The sequence below is a fragment of the Alnus glutinosa genome, chromosome 3 (genome assembly GCF_958979055.1).
Source record: "Alnus glutinosa chromosome 3, dhAlnGlut1.1, whole genome shotgun sequence".
NCBI lineage: Eukaryota > Viridiplantae > Streptophyta > Magnoliopsida > Fagales > Betulaceae > Alnus > Alnus glutinosa.
This window is the reverse complement of record NC_084888.1, coordinates 4571051-4594875: the sequence shown is the minus strand read 5'-3', so window position 1 is coordinate 4594875 and position 23825 is coordinate 4571051. Positions and strand designations below refer to the sequence as shown.

General features: G+C 37.5%; 2 protein-coding genes across 2 annotated transcripts; both read right to left on the bottom strand.

Moving 5' to 3' along the window:
* Window positions 1-530: 530 nt before the first annotated feature.
* On the bottom strand, window positions 531-2090 carry LOC133865058 (ethylene-responsive transcription factor 11-like). Its single transcript, XM_062301528.1, has one exon. The coding sequence runs from the start codon at window positions 1993-1995 to the stop codon at window positions 1261-1263; it is 735 nt and encodes a 244-aa protein (XP_062157512.1). The 5' UTR covers window positions 1996-2090; the 3' UTR covers window positions 531-1260.
* A 10555-nt stretch (window positions 2091-12645) lies between these two features.
* On the bottom strand, window positions 12646-13608 carry LOC133865011 (ethylene-responsive transcription factor ERF109-like). The gene has a single exon (XM_062301473.1). The coding sequence runs from the start codon at window positions 13478-13480 to the stop codon at window positions 12770-12772; it is 711 nt and encodes a 236-aa protein (XP_062157457.1). The 5' UTR covers window positions 13481-13608; the 3' UTR covers window positions 12646-12769.
* Window positions 13609-23825: the final 10217 nt, after the last annotated feature.

The following is a 23825-nucleotide window of genomic DNA, read 5'->3' as shown; positions in this document are numbered from 1 at the left end:
GCAATTGCAGCTGTCAACGTCCCCACTGCTGCTGAAAACTCCTCCAACTTGTCATGGTGTAACCGCTGGATATCTTGTTGCTGATGCTGACTATCTTCAATCTGCTTCAAAGAATCCACACAATGCGCCATGCGAGTTCCTTCTGTAAATCTTGGAAATTCCAATCTTGCAGGACGGGGTTGTTGGTTTCTTTCCCATTGATCCTCATCGCACCTTCTGCCAACCCTTCTTTTTTCATAACAATGCTGTTTCTCCTGCCAGTGAGAATCCTCTTCTTTATTTTGTCTCTCATTCTTTCTTCTTTCTTCAGAATACTTGTTTTGGAACTGCATTCTTGGATTTCTTGCACTGCAATTGTTCTCCATGGATTAAATTTGATCCTGTTGCCATCTTGAATGTATATTTCTCCTAATTGTCACCATTGTTCGGCCGAACGGCTCTAATACCACTTAACTTTCTTATTTATAGGATATTTTCTATGATTTAGATGGAAATGGATATGAATGGATTTGTAGAATGAAAGAATGGAATGGATAAACTGAATATTGAAATTGATAAAAGGTTGACTAATTCGAGCTTAGTCGGACTCCAAGAATGGATGATTCGAGCTCAACTCAAAGGTTCCAAGAACTACAATTCTAAGAAAACACTTTAACACTTTCGATAACTATCCCTACACTCTCTTTAGACTTTTGTACCTCAATCAACTTCTAACTAACTAACTAACAAAAGCCCACTATTACAATTATATCCCTTGCATTCTCCTGCAAAGAAATTAAAGGGATCATGCTTTATTAGCACCGACTATCCTCTTCAATTCCCTTCTTCTTATTAATTAGCAGCCAGTTTGATCTTTAAATCACGACTCCACTGGCCTCTGCTACCAATCTTCCTTCAGCCACGTCTCCTGAATTCCTTGTTCCTGATGAATCTGCTCCAGTAACACATTACCTTAAACTCTTCTTAGCTTTATTCCATTTCTAGAAAAAAGACTTTCAAATTTCCATAATCTTCAGCTCACTTGGGCCCATCTCCAACGAATTTTAAACCCTAAAACCACAATCCAACTTCCTGGTACCCAAAAAAGGTCCAGTCACTTCTCCGACACTCTAATGCTAAAACACAGTGGCGGCCCTACATAAGGGTCAGGAGGGCCCTGCCCCCAAGCCCCAACTATTTTTTTTTAAAAAAATTTTACCCCCCATTTCTTTTTCTTTTTTCAATTTGGCCCCCATATTCGCAAGACTGGGTCCGCCACCGCTAATACGTCTTCGTTTTATCAAGTTTTGTCCATTCTCCAGGCAAATGCTGCAAATCCGCCATCATCCCCTTAAGCTCGTCCTCCGTAAACTCATCCCAGAACTCCTTCTCTTCCTTAGAGCTCTCTCCCACTTCCACACTCTCTGGATTGGTGCTCCTCCACTCCGCCCCTGCGTTTGGATTAGCCTCCTCAGCTCTCTCATCCTCTGCGCTTTGCTCTGTCTCCGCGTAGTCCGACTCTGGGAAGTTGAGCTTCGCCCTGGCTCCGCGGAACTCTATGGCGGCCTTGTCGTAAGCCCTCGCCGCCTGCTCCGCCGTCTCGAACGTGCCCAGCCACACCCTTGCCGCTCGCCTCGGGTCCCTTATCTCTGCCGCCCACTTCCCCCACGGCCTCTGCCTTACTCCCCTGTACTTCTGCTTCGTCGTCGTCGTCGTCGTCGTCGTTTTTCTCTTCTTCTTGTTGTTCTCTCCAATGGGCGCCAAGAGATTGCACCCCGGACAGCCGTCCATGATGTGTACCGGGAACATGTCAGCATCCACACTATTGGTCCAGCTGGTTGAAGGGAATGATGATGGCGTGGCACTCTGGGAGTTGCCTTGTAGTAGCTGAAGGTGTGATTCCTGGGTGACCGGGAGACCATCAATGCCGCCGGTGATCACGTGCTTGAGAGCTGACACAATGGTTTCGTTCTCCGCTTCCCGCCATACATGGCAATATATCCCAGGAGAGCCCATATCGGCACGAAACGAATCCAGTCTTTGGGTCTTTCAAGAGTTTACGATTTCTTCAAGGCTCTTCTTGCAAAGCTACCGATAGTGCGTGTGATTTATTTCGAATCCGAGGAATGCGGGAAACTGGGCGAGAAATTTATATATGAGGCGGGACTCCAAATGGCTGCCAGCTGGCACGCCGTTTACACACGGTTTGGATTTCGTTTAATCGGTTTCTTGAGAAACGCTTCGAAAGTGGGGTCCGAGTGGTTTCCAGGTCGTGCTCACTGGGCAGGTAGAATGCTGCGCTGACCACTTACGTATGAAGAGGACACTTGGCGGCTGACCGCTCGTGATATCTTCTTTGCCGCGGCTCCACGTGAGCTTTACATCGGGAAGGTCAAACAGTTCAAAAGTCATTCACGATAACGACATTTGGGTTGGGGATAATGTCGTTATCGTGAATGACTTTTGACCTATTTGACATTTCTAGGCGACATTGACATATGTTAATTAAGGCCAACTATTTGTAAAAATATCTTTCATGAATGAAAGAGATCAAAAACTTATATAATGTTATTAATCATTTTTAAATTAAATGTTGGTTTAACATATTATCTCAAGAGAGATTTTTCAATTGTATTTATTTAATTGAAAATTATACAAAAAAATAAAAATAAAATTGTGAACCTAATTTTCAAATTCAATAATGTGACACATTAGTCATTTAGTCAAACGAAATCTGTGGTAGCTATTATATGATAAATCCTCACTTATAAAAAATAATAATAGTAAAAAAAAGAGATCTGCTATTCCTTAATCTTTCATTCATTTCTTTTTCAAATTTGCCGGATTTCTATTGTTTTAATGATGAATTTTTTAAAAAAAATATATGAATAAAGATGATGGAAAATGGACGGAAGATCAAGAAATAGCATTTCTAAAAGAAAAAATAAAAATACCATTAGTCAGATTATGTGATAAACGTATGTGATGAAGTAAATGATGAAAATTATTTCATGAAAATTTAAGTTTCCTTTCAATTTAAATGTTTCAACTTTTCTTTTAGTTTTTTCAATTATTAATTGTCCCATATTAAAAAGTTTTGAGTTTTTTTTTTTTTTTTTTTTTTGTGTTTTATAAGCATTTATCTTGCTATTATACTATATAGTGTTTGAAGTACACATGTGCTAGTGGGAAAAGATTTTTGCATAATAAAATTACATAACACAAGACATATGGGTTGGTCCAGGGACGGAGCCAGAAATTCTTATGGGCAGGAGCCAATGGCCGAAATTTTTTTTTTGGTAGGGGCCAAGTAAGCTAAATTTTTATTTTTACCTTATATTTTTTTTTTATTTTTTAGATTATTTTTTTTTTCACACCTTTAATTTTTTTTTTTTAGTAAATTTAGGAAGGGGGCCATGCCAGTCCCCCTCCCTCCGTCCCTGGGTGGGTCCCACCCCATGTGTCTAGTGTTGTGCATATGTTGTGCACCAATCACAACTATGTGCTTGTTGTGTCGCCTAGTGATAGTCGCACGCACGCACATCACTTTAGACGCACTTAACAACTACTATAGTTGTGATTGGTGCACAACACATGGGGTGGGAGTGTGGGACCCACCCCTATGTCTTATGTTGTGCAATTTTATTATGCAAAAATCTTTTCCCACTAGCACATGTGTACTTCAAACACTATATAGTATAATAGCAAGATAAACGCTTATAAAACACACACACACAAAAAAAAAAAAACTCATAACTTTTTAATATGGGACAAATAATAATTGAAAAAAATAAAAGAAAAGTTGAAAACTGCTATAAACTATTTTTTGCAATTTCTATTAAAAGATATTTTTCCAGCATATTTTGGTTAATCTTTTTTTTTTTTTTTCCTTCTCTTCTTCTTCTCTCCTGTTACAGAATTTCTTATTCAGAGTAATGTTCAGAATTTGCAATTTGCACACTACATTCGGGCAGTATTGTATCCTGATGACAAAATTGTTATATTCCCTTCTACAAAAGTTATCATTTAAGTGGGAGGCAATATTTGTCTAAAAGACAGATTAATATTCACCTTACTGGCCAAAATTTCAGAGATTTTCATACCCTTTTTATTTTTTGCTTTTTCAATTTATGTTGTTCCACAACTTCATTTCCAACAGTAAATAGTTGTCCAATTATCTTCGTTTGGGAAAATCCTTCTCCCTCTCCCATAGATAATTATGTATGTTACTTTGAATTGGGAAACAATTATGGCAAAGTCAAATTGGCCGTGGGATTTCACCTGAGCCGAGGCATGAGATCAACAAGTCAGACCCGGTCGGTGATCGCCGCAACTCAACGAAGTTACCCATAACAACTGTCTACGGCGGATAAGATGACAAGGACATGTTGTGAACCGTCCAACGTGGGCTGCTTGCTTGGAAAGGGTCGTTGGTCCTAAAGGACAGTGACAGCGGCTACTGAGCTGGGTGAATACTCAAATGATCAGCCGCGGTCCCCTTGCTAATTCGGGTTCCCTCCGGTCCCACCCACTTGCGTCCATTGCCAAAGGAGAGCTTATTTTGTTTTGCATGTTTTCATTGAACGACCTCTCGCAAAAGAAATCCCCATGGGTCGTGGGTTTTTCCAAGTCAATGATCGACTATACGTCAACTAGCTGCACAATCGCTAATTAGGCAGCTGTTCGTATACGACGTTAAATATTAGCCCCGGCCCCATTCCCTGATATTGACCTCTTTCTACGCCGGCCGAAAGTGTTTAGTGAGACTTATTAGTTATATTCCCATTTCCCACCATGTCATTCCTATTCCGCTGGTACAGTCTTCAATACAGTGATATAGAATTGTTGGTACAGTTTCCGGTATGGTGTGAATCTGCACGTTCCTTTGATGTTCTTCACGCTTCTCAATAACTCTGCAAAACAACAAAACCTAGGGACCCTTCCGGGGGTCCCGCTCCGATGCCTAAGTTAGCTTCTGTGAGAAAATAATGTTCTATGCATAAAATTGAGTCTTAGTTTATACCTGGGGTATGAGTCTATTTATAGGCATAGAGGTAGAGTCAAACCTGGATTAGGACTCCTGCTCCTTGTTGATCTAGAACTGCTGTCCGAGTTCTAATTGGACTTCAATCCTTTACTAGACTTCTAATTGGGTATCTTCTTAGACTTCTGATCTGATATCTTCTTTGACTTCTGATATGATCATTATTCTTATCTGATCATTATTCTTATCTGTTTGGACCTTGTTAGACTTTTGAATCTCCTCTTTGGATCGGGTTGAGTGGGATTTATCCCCAACAGTTACCCCCCAATTCCCTTATCTGAAGCTTGCTTGAATAATGGGAATTCCATGTCTAAGGAAACCCGATCTTTGTCTCCTTCTGAAAACCTGCTAACCTGCAAAACCTGAGGGTTAAATCTTACCCCCCATTACCTTCTTGTTTTTCCTTAGGGTTTTCTCCCTGTCTCTTGAACAACCTGCAAAACCCGAGGGTTAAATCCGACCCCCCGAGAAGTTTCTTCTTGCTCTCGGCTAGGACTGATCCGAGAGGCTCCTTCTCGGCTAGGACTGATCCGAGAAGTTTCTTCTTGCTCTCGGCTAGGACTGATCCGAGAGGCTCCTTCTCGGCTAGGACTGATCCGAGAAGTTGTTCTTGCTCTCGGCTAGGACTGATCCGAGAGGCTCCTTCTCGGCTAGGACTGATCCGAGAAGTTTTTCTTGCTCTCGACTAGGACTGATCCGAGAGGCTCCTTCTCGGCTAGGACTGATCCGAGAAGTTTTTTCTTGCTCTCGGCTAGGACTGATCCGAGAGTTTTTACCTGCAAAAGAAACAACATCAACGGGTTCCTGGTCCCTAGACCGGGAACACTCCGATTCTTAAGTCAGCTTTATTCATTTATTCTGAAAATACTTATTCCCAAAATCTGGGGAATTTTCTGTCTAGTCTGAATTAAAAATAAAAATCTAGTTCTTTGCAAATATAAATGCTAAAAAATAAAAGCAAGCCTGAAATTCCCGAGAGTCCTTTTTATGGGATCACGGGCAGATACTGCTGTTGCCTCGGCTCTCTATGTTGTGGGCTTCTGCTTTTGTCCTTTCTTTCCATCTCCATGTACGTGCACCTTCTCTCCAGCTCGGCAATAATTCTGCTCAGATCTCCTTGGCGGTCATCCTCCCTCCGAGGATTAATGTTGCTATTGTGATCTTCTTCCTCACGCTCATCCCTGTTCATCTCGGGATTGGGCTGTCTCGTCCTCATGCGTAACAATTCTGCATTTAAGTCTTCAATCTGGGCTTCCAACGCTGCTATGCGATCTTGATCTCCACCCCCCGGTGGAGGGTTCGGTGGAGGCTGCAAATTATTCTGAATAGCCGGTTCCTGTGGGGCCACGGACTGTCGATTGGTCTGGCTTCCGGAATGTGTGTTCATCACCATGCTGGATCTTTTTTTTCTTTTATGAGGAACGAATAATCGTTTCCCACAGACGGCGCCAAACTGTTGGTACAGTTTCCGGTATGGTGTGAATCTGCACGTTCCTTTGATGTTCTTCACGCTTCTCAATAACTCTGCAAAACAACAAAACCTAGGGACCCTTCCGGGGGTCCCGCTCCGATGCCTTAGTTAGCTTCTGTGAGAAAATAATGTTTTATGCATAAAATTGAGTCTTGGTTTATACCTGGGGTATGAGTCTATTTATAGGCATAGAGGTAGAGTCAAACCTGGATTAGGACTCCTGCTCCTTGTTGATCTAGAACTGCTGTCCGAGTTCTAATTGGACTTCAATCCTTTACTAGACTTCTAATTGGGTATCTTCTTAGACTTCTGATCTGATATCTTCTTAGACTTCTGATCTGATATCTTCTTTGACTTCTGATATGATCATTATTCTTATCTGATCATTATTCTTATCTGTTTGGACCTTGTTAGACTTTTGAATCTCCTCTTTGGATCGGGTTGAGTGAGATTTATCCCCAACAAGAATCTTATCCGATTTCTGCAAATTAATAAATATAAAAAAAAAAAAAAAAAAGTGTACTGGGGATGTCGGTTGGAACCCACTATTTGGAGAGCAATTTACATAAAGTATAAAATGTCAAAATTCATCTACTTAATACCCGGTAATTTTCACTTATTTAGACGATGCTTCAACTATTGTTCCGAATTGAGTGGGAGCGGATTAATTTTCTGATTTCAAGATTATTTTTTCAATATATTCGGGATCCGAGTTTTCAGTGCGTAGCTCCTGGTATCTCAGGATTTGATACTCCTGAGATACTTTTGGCTCCTATAAAGATTACATCTCTATAGACTATAGGCATAGGCCAGTTGGTCTTTACGGGTTTGTGCCTTAATGGGCTTACATACATTCGATAAGCCCATTCTCTGGTGGTTAGGGAATATTTCCCAACATACAGTGAAACGAATTAACAGGGCATCCTTTGTAATAATTTGAATTATTTGAACGGTTCAAATTTAGTTTTGGCATTTTAGATGAAAGACGTGGGTATAATCGTATAACCTGTCGTGTGTGACTTGAATCGAAGTCACGGTGGGCCCATTGTTATTTTCTTAGCCACTCTCTTTGTTTTACTTCTCGATGAAGTTTGCTTCTTCATTGAGTTTTAAGATTCTACTTGACTGTGATTCACTCATACACTAAAAACTCATTCTCTTTGAGGAGCTTTTTCTCTTTCTAGAGGGAGAACGTCCCAAGAGTTCTAGAGAGAGGAAAAGTCTGAGTTTCCGTTCGCCTCCACGGGGGGGGGGAGGCCTCATGCCTTCTCTCCGAGCGTGTTTCTTTGATTTTTGCCCCCTTGGTCTTGTGAGCTAAGGTTTTTGTTCCCCCTAGCTAGTTTTCAGTGGTGGTTGTCTCCTCCAAGCCTTTAAGGATGCTGGAGTTTTGGTCCTCCTGGTGGTAATTTTGTTTGTTCTATTGGTTTTTTCTTGAGCAAGCAGAGGATTTCAGATTCTGGCTTGTAGTGAAAGGCGGGTGTTGGAGGATTTCTGGTGGAGACGTTTGTTCATGGCTAGATCTTGTAAACTCGGTTGGTTTTCCTTTAACAAGAACCCTCCTGTTGCGGTCTTTGGCCTTCTCCAGTCATGATGGTGGCCTGATGAGTCCGTGTGGTGCTTTCCTGTTTGGCACGTGACTTGCACGCGCCGAGAGTTGCTCTTTCTACTCCCGCGCATGTGAGCCACAGCTAGCTTTTCCGACTTCGAAAGGTGTCGATCTGGGATCTGAAATGTCGATTTTCGTTGAGGAGGCTCTCGGAAAAGGCACATGCTCTACAAGCGCCGATGCCGGCGGCTTTTTTTTTTTTTTTTTTTTTTTTTTTTTTCGGAGCCTGTTTTCTGGATTTCTGTTTGTTTGTGTTGTTTGTATATTCTTTTCTTGATTCATAGTCTACCGTAATGGTATCTGCTTTAAGCTACGTTTCTAGCTTTGTGGGTAGACAATCTTTTTCTCTAATTACTACAATAGCCTTCGGGCTTTATTGTTCTTTGCCAATGGGGAGTTTGTAACTCATGTATTGGTGCTTTGTTCTCTGTGTTTGGTTTACAGTTTGTATTCCCCTATTGGGGTGGTTTCTCAGTAATGAAGACGATACTATGTTTCAAAAAAGATTCTACTTGATTGTGAACCATGCATGTGACATACTATGTACCTTTTCTATTTAAAGGAAGCAGTCATTCGGTAATTTAGTGTCTGTTTGGATTTGCGATTTTAAAAAGTGATTTAAAATAACGATTTTAAAATGTACGATTTGAAAAAAATGATTTTTAAAAATTCAATTAAACATTTGGCAAAATCGCAGTTTAGTCTTTAAAATCGTAAATTAGCCTTTAAAATTTTGCGTTTTCAAAAAAAGCACAATCTTACCTGTGATTTGAAAAAACAGATTTTCTACATTTTCAAATCGCCATTTTTAAAAATGCAGATCCCAAACGATTTATGTTCTGCGATTTAGTTTAAAATCATACTTATTGTCTAAGAAATCGCAATTCCAAATGCACCCTTAATCTAAGTGTGCAATACAACTATAGAGAGAAAAAGAGAGTTGCAGTAACTTCATGTGTAGAGAAATAGAGAGCAAGCCAGCAACTTCTTGCAAATAAGAAAGAAAGAGAGATACAATACCCTTTTGGCTTCAGATTTTTCTAATGTTATTGGAGTGCCGAGAAACAGCTTAGAGAATTAAGAATATTATCTTTTATGCAAAATTTTCTTTGTGTGAGAGTGAGATTTGGGTGTTATTGAAGCTTTGAGTTTTGAGTGGTTTTCTCTTTAATTACTATTCTTTGTGCTCCATCATTTTTTGATAGTGAATTTCTTCGGGGTTGTCTCCGCCAGTGGATATAGGCTTGTTAAGCCGAGCCACTTAAATCTTAATGTTTTATGTGATTGTATTATTTTTTATTATGATATTTTCTGCTCCATTTGGGATCCCTAAAATTATTTTTGTCACAACATGTTGTCAATGAACTATAATATCACTGTTCATTAAAAAAAAAAAGAGCAAAATTTCACATGCACCTTCAAACTATAATTTTATTGTCAATGTCTCATTTAAACTATCAATAAAATATCAACATCCCTAGCCCCTAAGGACAAAAATATCATTTATAATATTTTTTCAAAAAAATATTGAATTATAAAAAATAAAGTATTTTTTAAAAAAGGAAAAACAAATATAAAAAAACAAATTTTTCTTAAAACAAAAATTAAAAAGAAAAAAAAAACAATTGAAATTAAAGGGCCATTGTTCGCAGAATCTTTAATTGCCTAAAGTATTCAAAAACTCACGCTCGATCCTTTCTTTCTCTTCTCTCCTCTTCTCTTTTATTTTCTGCCTCTTCCTTTCTCTTGGTTCTCGAAAAAAAAGAAAAAAAGCACTCTACTTCACATTAGAAACTGAGAATAATCAAATCTATTTCTCTGGGATCTACTCCAAACAATGCCAAGTGCCAACCTAGAGTTTGAAGTGCTGGAATTTCCATTAAAGGAATCTTGGAATTTTATGGGTCGAGCCGTCCAAACCGATCGGTGGCTTCTTTTACTAGTTGTGTGTTATGGTGAGTGTGTTTTTTTAAAGATTATATATGTTTTTTAAATTACCACTCAATTGTCAATGTCAATATCCCCATAAATTATAAATTATGTCAATGTCCCTTTAAACTAAAAAAAAAATATCAATGTTCCCCCCTCAAAACCAGGTCGGGGTTGAATCAAAAGTCAAGTAGACGGCTTTCCATAAAACACTAAAAAAGCTTTTTCTCTTCAAAGATGAAGCAAATTTATGTGGCTAAACGTACTAGTAGCTAGCGGGACATCAACATTTTCATGAGGAGCATGAAACAGATGGAGTTACTTGGATCATTTTTTGTTACATAAAAAGAAATTGAATTTTGGATCAAGATTTCCGGAGGTGATGAAGAGCTGCTGTTAAACTACTTTTTGGGTTTTTCATGTTACGTGGGGGCATTTTTCTTTGGTAGGACGGGAAAATGGAGAAAAAGAGAGTGGGTGAGTTCTTTTTTTTAAAAAAAAGGTATATATAATCCAATCAAACTAACACTTCATTGTCAATATCCTTTCCAAACTATCAATTGTATTAATGTCCCTCCTCAAACTACCAAAACATGTCAATGTCCTTCCTAAACCAATAAAAGGACAAAAATAATCCTAATTTTTTTTCAATAAGACAAAATGTCTTTATGAATTCAAAAAAAAGAAAAACTAAAACTAAAAAAGAAAAAAGAAAAAAAAAACTAAGAACTAGAAAAATAAATAATTTTTTTAAAAAAAATGAAAAACATTAAAGAAAAAACGAAAAAAAAAATTAAAATTAAAAAACAAAAGAGAACGAATTTTCTTTTTTTTTAAAAAAATAAACTGAAAATTATATAAAAAATTAAAAAAATAAACGAAAAGAAAAACCCGCTTTTATTTTTTTACTTTAATTTAATAATTTTATGAATGATATTTTTGTCATTATGAGAGACATTGGCATTTTTTAGTAGTTTAGGAGGGAGATTGATACAATTGGTAGTTTGGAGGGACATTGACAATGAGATGGTAGTTTGAGGAGGTCATGTGTACTTTTTTTTCTTTTTCTTTTTATCATTTTTCTTTCCTCATTAATTTCTCTTATAGCAAGGAGAAATAAACCAAAAAAAAAAAAAAGTGAAAAAAAAAAATTATGAAAAGGGACAAAAAGAAAGGCTTTTTCATAAAGGCAAATTTAGTTTTTCCACGAAAAATCTCAAATTCTTTATTTATTTATATATATAAGAAAAGGAAAATGTTAGATCTATAACACCAATACAACAACTGCACAACAATCTTTCACATGAGGATAGACCCTACACACTAAGACCCACCTTCATGTAAAAAATTATTATGCAATTGTTGTAACAGTGTAGTGTAAAAATCAAAACTCATTAAAAGAATCTCAAATTCTTAAAACAATAGTAAACGCGTTTGGAATTCCCAATCATTAGTGTCACTGTCACCAAGGCACTTGGCCCTTTTTCAACAAATTCGCCGTCTTCTCTCTTCTTCCTTTGTGTTGTTCATTGAGTAGACACATACAAATAGAAAAACAAATCAAATCTAACGTTAAAAATATGTCATAGGTATAAACAGTCATAATTAAATAATTTAAATTTTTAGATAGAATAATGTTCAAATATGTTATAATAAATGAGTGAAGAAAACCTCCAAGCCATCATGTTTTTTATAAAAAAAATTTAAATTTTATCTTTAAATTTTTTATATTTTAGTTTTGTCCTTCTAAATTTTATTTTCAATTTTTCCCCCTAAAATCCAATGCTAGCTTTCGTCCCTGCCAACTCCCATATTAAAAATATATGAAAAAGAAAAATATAATATAATTAGATTTAAATTTAGTGTTAAACACCTTTTTAGTCCTTAAATTTTCACAACTTGATTTTTTAGTCCCTGAGTTTCAAATTGCATCACAGATAGTATCTTAATTTTAGAAAAAGACCGAATTAGTACCTCGGTTAAGTTTTCCGTCCAAAAACTAACGGTCCGCTACATGGCAACTTCTGAAGTTGACATGTGCCACTATATAAAAAAATTAAAAATCTTTAAAAATTAATTAAATAAATAAATAAATTGATAAGGAGCCACCCCCTTGGCCAAAATGGGGGTGCCGGTTTGGGGTGGCCGAACCACTCCTCTGGACAGAAAAAAAAAATAATAAAAAAAAAAATGGCAAGATTGGTTTTGCCCTTGGGGGTGGCTCGGCCGGTCTGGGGGGTGACCGAACCACTCCCATGGTATATGGGGGTGATTCGGCCACTCCATGGGCAAAACGGAAAAAACAAAATTTGGAGGGTTTGGCCCTTCGGGGTGGCCGGGGCCAAAACCGATCTTGATTTATTTATTTGTCAAGGAGCCACCCACTTGTGTTTTTATTTTTTCAATTTTTTATTTTATTTTATTATTTTTTAATTAATTTTCTAAAATTTTTAATTTTAGAGGTTGATATGTTGTGAACCGTTAGTTTTTGGACGAAAAACTTAACCAAAGTACTAATTCGATCTTTTTTTTAAATTAAGGTACCGTCTATAATACAAATTGAAATAAAACAACTAAAAAGTAAAATAGTGAAAACTCAGAAGTTATAGGAGCACTTTACCGTTAAATTTATTAATTTGAACTCATGGATTGAGCCAGATGGGATTCTACTTCTAAATTCTAATACTACCGTACATCTTACTCTAAATTCTACTTCTCTTTCTCTACTCTTTTTGCATTCTCAAAGCAAATCCGTGATCATCACTCTAAGGTCGTCCTCCGTAAACATATCCCACAACTCTTTCACAGTACTCTCTGTCTCGGTCTCCGTCTCGATTCTCTCGTCAGCTTTCTCATGTTCTGCGCTTTGCTTTTTCTCTGCGTAGTCCGACGCTGGGAAGTTGAGCTTGGCCCTGGCTCCGCGGAACTCGACGGCGGCCTTGTCGTAAGCCCTTGCTGCCTGCTCCGCCGTCTCGAATGTGCCCAGCCACACCCTCGCCGCCCGCCTTGGGTCCCTTATCTCCGCCGCCCACTTCCCCCACGGCCTCTGCCTCACTCCCCTGTGTTTCTTCTTCTTCGTCGTCGTCGTTTTGCTCTTGTTCTTCTTCTTCTCGTTGCTTTCTCTAATGGGGAGGAAGAGATTGCACCCCGGACAGCCGTCGATCCTGCATACTGGGCACGCGTCAGCATCCACAGTACTCTTGGTCCCGCTGGCTCTGGTTGATTGGAATGATAGTGACGTGGCGTTCTGGGTGGCGGTTGGTAGTATTTGAAGGTGCAACGCCTGGGTGAGACCATCAATGCCGCCGGTGATCACGTGTCTGAGAGCTGACACCATGATGTAGTGCTCCACTTCCTGAGAGATACATGGTATCCTAGGATAGGATATACCTGCATGAGATGAACCCAGTTTGGGGGTCCTCGGAGAATTTATGATTTTCCTAAGGGTCATTTTTCAAAGCTAATCTGCTACAAAGGCGAGGAACACTGCCGAGGCAAGGGATTTGATTTATACGAGCCTACAAGGGGGTCGCAGGGGCGGGAATCCCCGTGGTTACCGGCCAGCTGGGGCGCCGTTCGCCCACAGTCTTTCTTACTTCGGTTTCTAGATGCTTCCTTCTTCAATTCGAAGGTAAGGTTCGACTACCACGTGGGAAACGCTTACGTCTGGAGGAGACACGCGGCATCAATAGGAGGGTTTATAAGACTTCGTATGCTTGTTTGCTTTGTTGCCGTGGCTGCATGTGAACTTTACAGCGCAACGTCCCCAAGTGTCTGAAAGGGTATAAAAAAAATAAAAAAATCAGGGTAATATATTTGGATGTTTCTTACTTCGGTTTCTAGATGTTTCCTTCGAATTTCGAAGGTAAGGTTCGACTACTACGTGGGAAACGCTCACGTCTGAAGGAGACACGCGGCATCTATAGGAGGGTTTATAAGAAATATGCTTGTTTTCTTTGTTGCCGTGGCTGCATGTGAGCTTTACAGCGCAACATCCCCAACTGTACGTCTGAAAGGGTAAGAAAAAACCCATTCAGGAAAACGATATTTGGATGATGTTATAAATTAGATTTTTATTTTATTTTTTTTTATCACTTATAGGTATTTAAGAAATAAAAAAAAAAATATTAAAATCAGTCTCTTGAATTTATTTAGTTGCAAACAGATTTTTAGGATTATAAAAATTGATTGAAATTTTTTTACTAAGAAAAAACGCAAATAGGTTTTCAAATGCATTTTCTATTAGGTTCTTGGATGAATTTCGTTAGCATATTATAAGAATAATCTGTTAGCGTGTAAGTTCAGAACTAATGGTCTTGTTTGCCAAGTGACGGAATGGTATACAGTAATATGGTTACTGTTTATGTATTTATTTATTTTTTTTCACTTTTTCATATTTTTTAATACTAATCAACATCAAAATATTCTAATTTTTCACTTTTTATATCACATTAATAAATTTTTATTACTATTCAAATAAAAAAAATCACTACAATCTAAAACTTTTTCACTTTTTTATATAATTTTTTTTTATTTTATATCATATCACTTTTTACTAATTTTAAAATTAATAACACACTATTCTGTTATGTACATGTCTTTGACAAATAAATTTAATAATATTGTAATATATGTAATTTGAAATAAAAATAAAATATATATATATATATCAAATTCAAGGGGCGGGAGTCCACTGCCAACAGATACACATCTCGTAGAAAACGATTTATCCGTTATAAATAAGTTTTTCGAGTTTGGGAGAGAGAAGTGCTTCGAAAGTTGGTTCCGAGTGATGACCAGCTTGTGTTCACTACCATGTGGGATGCTGAGCTCAACGCTTACGTCTGGAGGAGACACGGCATCCATATATAGGAGGGTTTTTTTGGTTGCCGTGGCTACACGTGACGTTACCTTTACAGCGCAACATCCCCAACTGTCTGAAAGGGTAAAAAAACATCATTCAAGATAACGACATTTAACAGTATATACGCACGTTGTCCTATCAGTGATATTTAATATGACAATTATATTTTCTTTTTAGAATTGTTCCGATATATATCATCATATCAAATGATACATTTTATTTAAGATTACAAAATGAGAGATTCTTTGTGAACTAAATGTTCAAATACATAAATGTACGTGACTGTTGAGGAGGTTGTGTTACCGTAATCATTTACTTAATTACTCAAATGAAACGTGGGGTGGCTATTGTAATTTGTATGCTAAATCCTTACTAAAAAACATAACTGTTAGATTTTGTGATAAACGAGATATATTAAGTAGTTTTTTTTTTTTTTAAAGACAGATATATTACGTAATTAGTTTTAGGGAAAATATATTGAACCTTGTGATTAATCTAAATTGCAAATCAATTAATATGGTATAAAAGAATAATTGTAAGGTCTTTGTGGTAGGTGAAAATTACAAATTACTTCCGATAGTCGTAATGGTACAATTACAAATTACAAATCAATTAAAATTACAAATAATTGTAATGGTACAATTTTCCCTTAAATTTAAATTTATGTGGCATTTGCGTGAGGGACAATTGAAGATTATAATTGTGATAGTACAGTACAATTTTTAAGTAGTAAATCATATACATATAGTTAACAATAAGATTATAATATATTAAGATAAATCCTGAGTACTTTAACTGTTGCTCGTCCAAATACTAGGTCAGCCAAGAAATAATATCATGAACTAGTTAGTTGAGGTGACCCAGTTAAAAATATAGGTTTCTCCTCTTTACTTTTTTTTTATTATTATTTAAAAAAAAAAAAAAAAAAACACAGAGTTACATATTATTTTTGTTTTGGAAATTGGTTCCCTTTGTCACAGATAATTATGTAAGTTACTTTGGATTGGAAAACAATTCATACCAAATTATATTGGCCGTCGGAATTAACATGTGAGGAGGAACGAGACCATTGTCAGACCTCGCCGCCACTCAACGAACGTGGCCATAACAACTGTCCACAGCTAATGAAAATGGCATGTTGTCGTGAAGGGTCCGAACCGTCCAATGCGCTGCTTAACAAAACAGTGTACAGTAATCTTCTCAAAACTTTTCGAACAGCGACTAGATGCTGTGCTGACTGTACGTCCGACATGTCAAATCCCGAAGGGCTTGTTTAGCAAACACTTTTTATTTTTCTTTAAAAAAATAAAAGTAATTACCTTTTTTCTCCATAAACTATCGATTTGTGTCATTTTGCCCCACGAACTACTACTTTGACCAAAATAGAGCATCCAACTATCAATTTTACATCTTTTGCCCCCTTTCGTCAGTCAGACCCGTTATGTGCGACGGTTAACGGGTCACGTGTCGTCTAGCCCATTTTTATTCTGAAATTGCCCACTGGTATAGTTGATTAAAGATGAAAATACCCTTTTTAAAAATTCAATTGAATTTAAAAATAACAAGTTATTGATTTTACACATATACCCTTATTTTTTAGCGTGGAATACCTCAAATGCCCCTAAATTTTTGTTTCATTCTACCTTAATCTGCGCTGCATGCTTCGCTCTTTTTGGATTCACACCACACTTCACTTTGAACACTCAAAACCCTAGAACAACATTCAATCCTCACACGATCTTTGAACATCAAAATCGGCTAATAACAACTACCGATTTGCTACAAGTAACTCTATTTGTTGGAGATTTTTGGAATTGTAAGGTTTTTTTTTTAAAAAAAAAAAAAAATTTATTGTTTTCATTGTCTCTGACCAATGACCTGTTGCTTTCTTATTGTTGTTTCTTTTTGTTGTTATTTGTTGGTGGTACCCGATAGATCTGCTACTCGGGATTTGGTTTTATTTGTTTAAGGTTTCCTCTTTGCCCCAAGTGGTCCCATAGTGGTCGGCCATTTTTCGATGCTTCGTTTGTGTTTGGTTCCTTTTTTTTTATTCTTTATTTTTTTTTTCGGGAAGTGGTCCCCTTTGTTACTTTGTTCCCCTTTGTATGTTCAGGTTTAACAATTTTCCCTTGAAGAGGTCCCCTTTGTTCCCCATTTGTTTGTTGTGTGTGTTTTTAAATTGTTTAGGGTTTAGTGAGTGATCGTTGGGTGTATTTTTAAATTATTTTCCATGAAGTGGTCCCGAATGTTGGATGTAGGGTTTATTCAGTACATACATTATGAAATTCGCCTCTTATCAAACACGGTATTTGGTCAGTTAGTTCTCACAGTATGACAGCATTTAACGAATAAAATCAATAAATGATAAGTTCTAATGAGGAAAAAAAAGATGGAAAAGAAATTATTCAACTTCTGAAAAAATTACTCCTGTCCCAAATTGTTTGTCCACCTTAGGAGATCCAACTTTTTAAGAGGATATCCTTTACTGCATTGTCTTTGAAATAAAACTCACCCATTCCTAGAATTACTCTACTTAATTAAAACTCAAATAAAGCAAATGGAAATTAGGCATTGAGTTTTCAAAAAAAATGGTAAGTTTAAAAGATTATTAGAATTGTTTCCATTGACTTTTCAAAATGGGAAATATTTTGGAACATCCCAACTTAAAATAAAGGAAAAGAAAAAAATTTCGGTATGTTGTGATATCTCTGATTATCATGTATATGTATTAAATCCTATATTAGGTAGGTGGATGGTAAAAGCATGCATATATGAAGTCTCACATTATTACAATGTGAAGTAGTTCTTTTGTCAGTGTTTATTTAAAATTTAAAACTCAATTTAGTGTTTGTATGTTTTATGTGCAGTGTCAATCAATCCTATCACTTGAACAATGGCAAACAACGATGTCATTTTTAGGGTTCATTACGGGGGCTGGTTTGATCGGCGAAACAAATGCACCTATGTTGGAGGGCAAATAAGGTTGTATGAAGAGTCGTATGACCTGGATTGTTTGTCTTTTTTTGAGATCGAAACAGTGGCTAGAAAATTTAGATACCAATCAGGTGACATGGTGTACTATCGAATATCCGGAAGAGAATTAGATGATGGGTTGGTTTTATTAACATCTGATGAGGATGTCGTCAGAATGGCTGAGGTCTACCTAGGCCATACACTTGTAATACTATACACGGTGTCTTTTGCAGATGTTGGTGCTGAAGTAGGGGCAAATGAGGGTAAGGGTGAAGAAATTGCGGAACGTGGTAATGAGGAAATGAGGATGAAGGTTATAAATGATACATACTGGCAGGCATTGATGAGTGACGATGACGATGCATGGGATAGGGCTGATGAACCAGGAGCTAGTAGTTCAAAATGTGATGATGATTATATTCATGATTTTGATGATGAGGGTGATATTGATGAGGAGGATGGTGGTCATGAGGAAGGTAGCCATGAAAAGGCAACTGCTGTTGGTGGTGCAAGTAGTCTGGCTACTGTGTCTGGCCAAATGTTGGATGATGAGGAAGAGGATGAGGTATCCTCTAACTTGGCTAGAAGTGATATCCTGGTAACTCCCCCTAAAAGTGATGAGAAGTATGAGGCGAGTAGTTGGCCTAAGTGTGTTACTAGGATTTCCCAGTTTCAGGATGTGGACATGGAAGACCCACATTTGGATATTGGCATGTCATTTGAATTTACTGCTCAGTTCAGGAAAGCTGTGAGAGAATACAATTTGTTTAGAGATAAGGATGTTGTGTTCACAAAAAATGATGGGGACCGGGTTATTGGAGTTTGTGCGAGTAAGGCCAAGGGTTGTCTTTGGAGAGTTTATGGTTCATTGGTTACGGGTGAGAGAACTATGCTTAAGTCACTGAACCCTAAACACCAATGTACACGATGTTACAAGTCTTCGATTGTAACATCTAGGTAGATTGCAGACAGAATGGTCCACAAATTTAGGACACAGCCAAACTATCCAATTGCAGCTCTCTTTGATGATGTAAAAAGGAAATGGAATGTGGATGTCATTGCTAGACAACTGTATAGGGCCAAGGTGAAGGCGAAACAACAGATAGAAGGTAAGCACAAGGAACAGTACAAGCGGCTATGGGATTATTGTGCAACAATTAGACAAATGAATAGAGGGAGTACAATGTTGATGAAAGTTGAAAGGCCTACTTTAGACGTCCCACCTACTTTTCAAAGGTTGTATATGTCTTTGGCAGCATGCAATGAGGCTTTTAAAAGGGCTTGTAGGCCCATGATAGGTGTTGACGGCTGCTTCCTTAAGGGACATTTCGGGGGGCAATTGTTGGCTGCTATGGGAAGAGATCCAAACGACAATATTTATCCAATTGCACTGGCTGTGGTTGAAGCTGAAACCAATGATAGTTGGTCCTGGTTTCTAGAGACTCTAGTGGGGGACCTTGGTCCAAATGGCTGTACTGGGTGAACATTCATTTCTGACAGGCAGAAGGTATGTCTGCTTGCTTAGTTTGAATATTAAAATATTTTATTCTCATACATGTTCACTTGTGCATTTACTTTCATTGTTTCAAATCTCTCTTTTTTATTTTTTATTTGTCTTCTTTTGTTCTCTACCTAGGGGTTGATACTAAGTTTCGAGGAGGTCCTGCCAAGTGCACCGCATCGCATATGTATGCAACACTTATATGCCAACTTTAGGGGTGATGGGCACAAATGAATGGTGCTAAAAGACAAGTTGTGGAAAGAAGCTGTTGCATGTAGTTTTGTTGGGTATCAAAGGGGAATGGAGGCACTGAAGAAACTGAGTCCAGTTGCCTATGCTTATTTGGAGAAGATTGACCCCCGTACCTGGGCTAGGGCTTTCTTTGACACCACCCCAAAGCGAGACTTGTTCATGAATAACTTATGCGAGTGCTTCAACTCATACATCATCAAGGCTCGAGATAAGCCAATAATTACCAAGCTAGAGATGATTAGGAAGAAGTTGATGAAGCGATACCAGAAGAAGAGGTAGGGAATAAGGGAGTATGTCGGGGAATGGTGCCTGAAGATATTGGAAAAGTTGGAGCAGTGTGGAAAGGATGCTGCAGGGTGCAGTTCAACTTATGCTGGGGATGGAATCTATGAAGTGTTGTGCAGTTATGGCACATTTGTGGTTAGCTTGACGGACCGTGTTTGTGGGTGCAGGCAGTGGGATATGACTGGCATTCCATGCCCACATGCTATCTCAGCCATTTTATATCATTCCGCCAAACATGAACAGCACCTGCATCCGTATTATAGTGTTGAGAATTACAAAATGGCTTATGACCCAATGATATACCCAGTGCCAAGCGATGACCAATGGGTCAGAACCGGGCAAGATGATGTTGACCCACCCGTTGTTAGAGCTGCCCCAGGCAGGCCCAAGAAGCTCCGGAGAAGGGGTCCTGATGAGCCAAGAAACCCACATTGCATGAGGAAGGGTGGTGTAAGCATGAGATGCTCGAAGTGCAGGGCAGTTGGCCATAACGCTAGGACTTGCCCTAGGAGGAAGAGGAAGTCCACTCCAAGCACTACAACAGAGTTGAGCTTTGATGATATAAGTACATATATCATGCCACATTTTTTATAACAAAAGACCATTGCCAACTGAATTAATAATTTTCCTAACCTTGATTGTTTTGTGTCGCAGATTCCTTCTCAACCAATTGTTGATGACTCATAGCCTACGCAATCATCTACAACTGCACAACCTGTTTCACGGCCCAAAAAGAGAGTTCCACTTACTACTGTTGGTGTAGGTATCAGTAACATTTGTTATTAAAAATATATATTTGTGTTATTTCTAATGACGATGTTGCATATGTAGCCTGCTTCAATGAAAAGGAGTAAGACAACGACTCCGTCAATGCATACTTGGGCATCACAAAGAGCAAACTCCACAGCTGTAAGTAAATACAGCTTTCCACCCTAAACCTTAAATGTAAATAAACTTTGAATTACTAATAAGAGTGTGTTGCACAAGCAAAATCTGCTGTTGCAAGACCTATTAGGAGGTCTGGTAGGTTGTTGGCAGCATTTAAGGAGCCCAATCCCAACAAAGAGATACCCACTGTTGACCTAACACGTGATGATAGACAACCAGCAACTGCACCAGCAGTATTCACTCGGGAATTGGCCAGGGCATCCAGAGTTGTCATTCGAGAACTAGTAAAGAGGCCAACAAGAGTGGTGGTACCAACAGTGGAGAAGGGTCTACAGCGAATGAAAGCTAAAAACAAAGGGAAAAAACCAATATGGCAGCCTTGATGGGTTTTTGGAAACTGTTATTAGAAATATGATAGTCGACAGTTTTTTGATGTTGTAGTGGAAAATATGGACTATGTTGGTTTGTAGTTGGAAACAATTTGTTTTGTTGTTGGAAACAACTTGGTTGGGTTTGAAGGAAAATATGCAGGAACAATGCTATGTTTTCTGATTTGTTCTTGTTGGAAACTATTTGTTCAGGTTCAGGTTTGTAGTTGGAAACAATTTGGTTTGTTGTTGATAGGAACAGTTTAATGATGTTGTGCTAGGAAATATGGACTATGATGGTTTGTAGTTGGAAACAATTTGTTTTGTTGTTGTTGTTGGAAACAGCTTGTTTAGGTTTGAAGGGAAATATGCAAAATGCCAAAATGCTATGTTGTACTGGAAACTATTTGTTCAGGTTTCGTATGTTGGAAGTATATGTCAGTAATTTAGCATATGTACAAGGAATAATGAATCAAATTGGGGTTGTCAAAATGCTATGTTGATGATACCAAATTTTATGCCAGAAAATTATACAAATTTTTTACATTTTCCTCCCATGAACTAATTGTAACTGTCAAAATGCTATCATGAACTGACTACCCTAACCAAAATAGGGCATTGAACTACCATATGCTACCAACCAAACTCAAGTTAATGAATAGAGGGAGATAAACATTACAAGTACACTACACATTACAAAGTTTACCAATACACAAGTTATAAGGTTTCAAAGTTACAAATACACTAATCATTACAAACATACTGGTCATTACAATTTTTCAAGGTAGCCGTTTGTAGGACATATGTCTTTTACTTACACCATAAAAGTTGCCCCAAAACACAGCTAAGAAGACAACAAAAAAAATCCAAGAAAATGCCAAAAGTCGGCTATTTGTCTTCGAAATTTTTACTTGCTTGTCATATCGAATTGCTTTGATCCCTAGCTTGGCCTTCAATTCTGTAACTTCCTTGTTCAGCATAGCGTCCTTGTGTTGCACACGAACCAACGCTCGTCTAGCATGTTCACACATTTCAGAATCTTTCCATTGGAAGAATCTGCAAGACTGATCAACCTATTCAAATTAAAGGTCATATGAACAAGGTTAGTTTTTTTTTCAACGTTAAAAAAAGTTTAATGGAAGGCCAAGTATAATTAAGAGTTGGTACCACTTTACTAACATAACTATATATTATATTAATGTGGAAACAAGCATACAATGCAATTATGATACATATAGACATGATGTACATATTAATTTGGCTCTTTTGCAAATTAAGCATGATCATATCTATAAATTAAAAAAATGGAAATCTGACATACATGACTAAGCTCACTGACCTCTTCTCTTTCAATTTGTTAAGATACAGTACATGAAAATCACAAAAACTGGTGCTTTCAACTTCCTTATCATTTAACCAAACCAAGAACAACATATTTCCTCTATAACATGAAATATTTGTGTCTTATCATTTTTCTTTTTTAATAAATGCATAGGGCGAACTAAATGGTCTCAGGTGGTGGGGGGAGGTCGAGGTAGGGATTGAACAGAAAATTCACCTATGTGCTTAATACATAATGCTACTGAAATTATTTACAATGCCAAATAGTAGTGTTATTATTGTTAAGGTCCTCAGCAAATGACGAGAAGAAAAATATTAATGCTCTGATTTCATGAATTATCTAAGAGGTATTCATTATGCAATCATTGTCTGAACACAACTAAATAATAACTAATACCTTATTTCAGGATAACTTAACCAAAAATCACTCGGGCAAAAGAAAAGAAAAAAACGACCCATTGTCCAAAAACTCTAGTTACCCATTGTCCGAAAAAAAATTAACCCCAAAACAATTCAGGCAAAAAAAAAGGCCCAATTGTCCATAAACTTTAGCTACTCTTCGCCCAAAAACAAGAAACCAAGAAACCAAAAAAAAAAAAAAAAACTCTAAGAAAATAATCTAGATCTAAGATCTAACTTTCAAACCTTTAAAAAATTACTCATTATCTACAAAATATAAGAGAAGAAGCAGCTGAATAAGAGGTACTACCCATTATTTACATATCCATTAAAAAAATCTTACCTCATAGTTCACACAACCGTAGAACAAGCGGCCAAAATTTTCATTAGTGAAGGAAGTCTTTTGAGGTGCAGGTACTCCACATCGGCAGATGGGCTCCCCGAATGTTGCTTCGCTCTTCCATGAACAAGACATTGAAGCTCTTCAAGGTCGACTCCTTTAGCGGGCTGCTGCTTTGAAGTTGAAGTGTGAGACCGCGAAAATGACGTGACAGAAGCTTCTATTTCTTTCCTTTTGAATTGTTTTGTTTTTCTTTTTTGGTTTTTTTTTTTCCATAAACTTTAATCAACTGTACCGGTGGGCAATTTCGGAATAAAAATGGGCTAGACGGCACGTGACCCGTTGATTGTCACACATAACGGGTCTGACTGACGGAATGGGGCAAAAGATGTAAAATTGGTAGTTGGATGCTCTATTTTGGTCGAAGTGGTAGTTCGTAGGGGCAAAATGACACAGGCCGGTAGTTCATGGGAGGAAAATGTAATTATCCCAAAAAAATAAAATTCAATTTAAAAATATCGTACTTTTTAAAGTTTTTTTATTACATCATTCATTTTTTAATAATTTTTTTTACTTTTTATATCA

What these genes read in the sequence shown, in the direction of transcription:
- LOC133865058 (XM_062301528.1), bottom strand. Translation starts at nt 1,995, where the DNA reads ATGGGCTCTCCTGGGATATATTGCCATGTATGGCGGGAAGCGGAGAAC.
- LOC133865011 (XM_062301473.1), bottom strand. Translation starts at nt 13,480, where the DNA reads ATGACCCTTAGGAAAATCATAAATTCTCCGAGGACCCCCAAACTGGGT.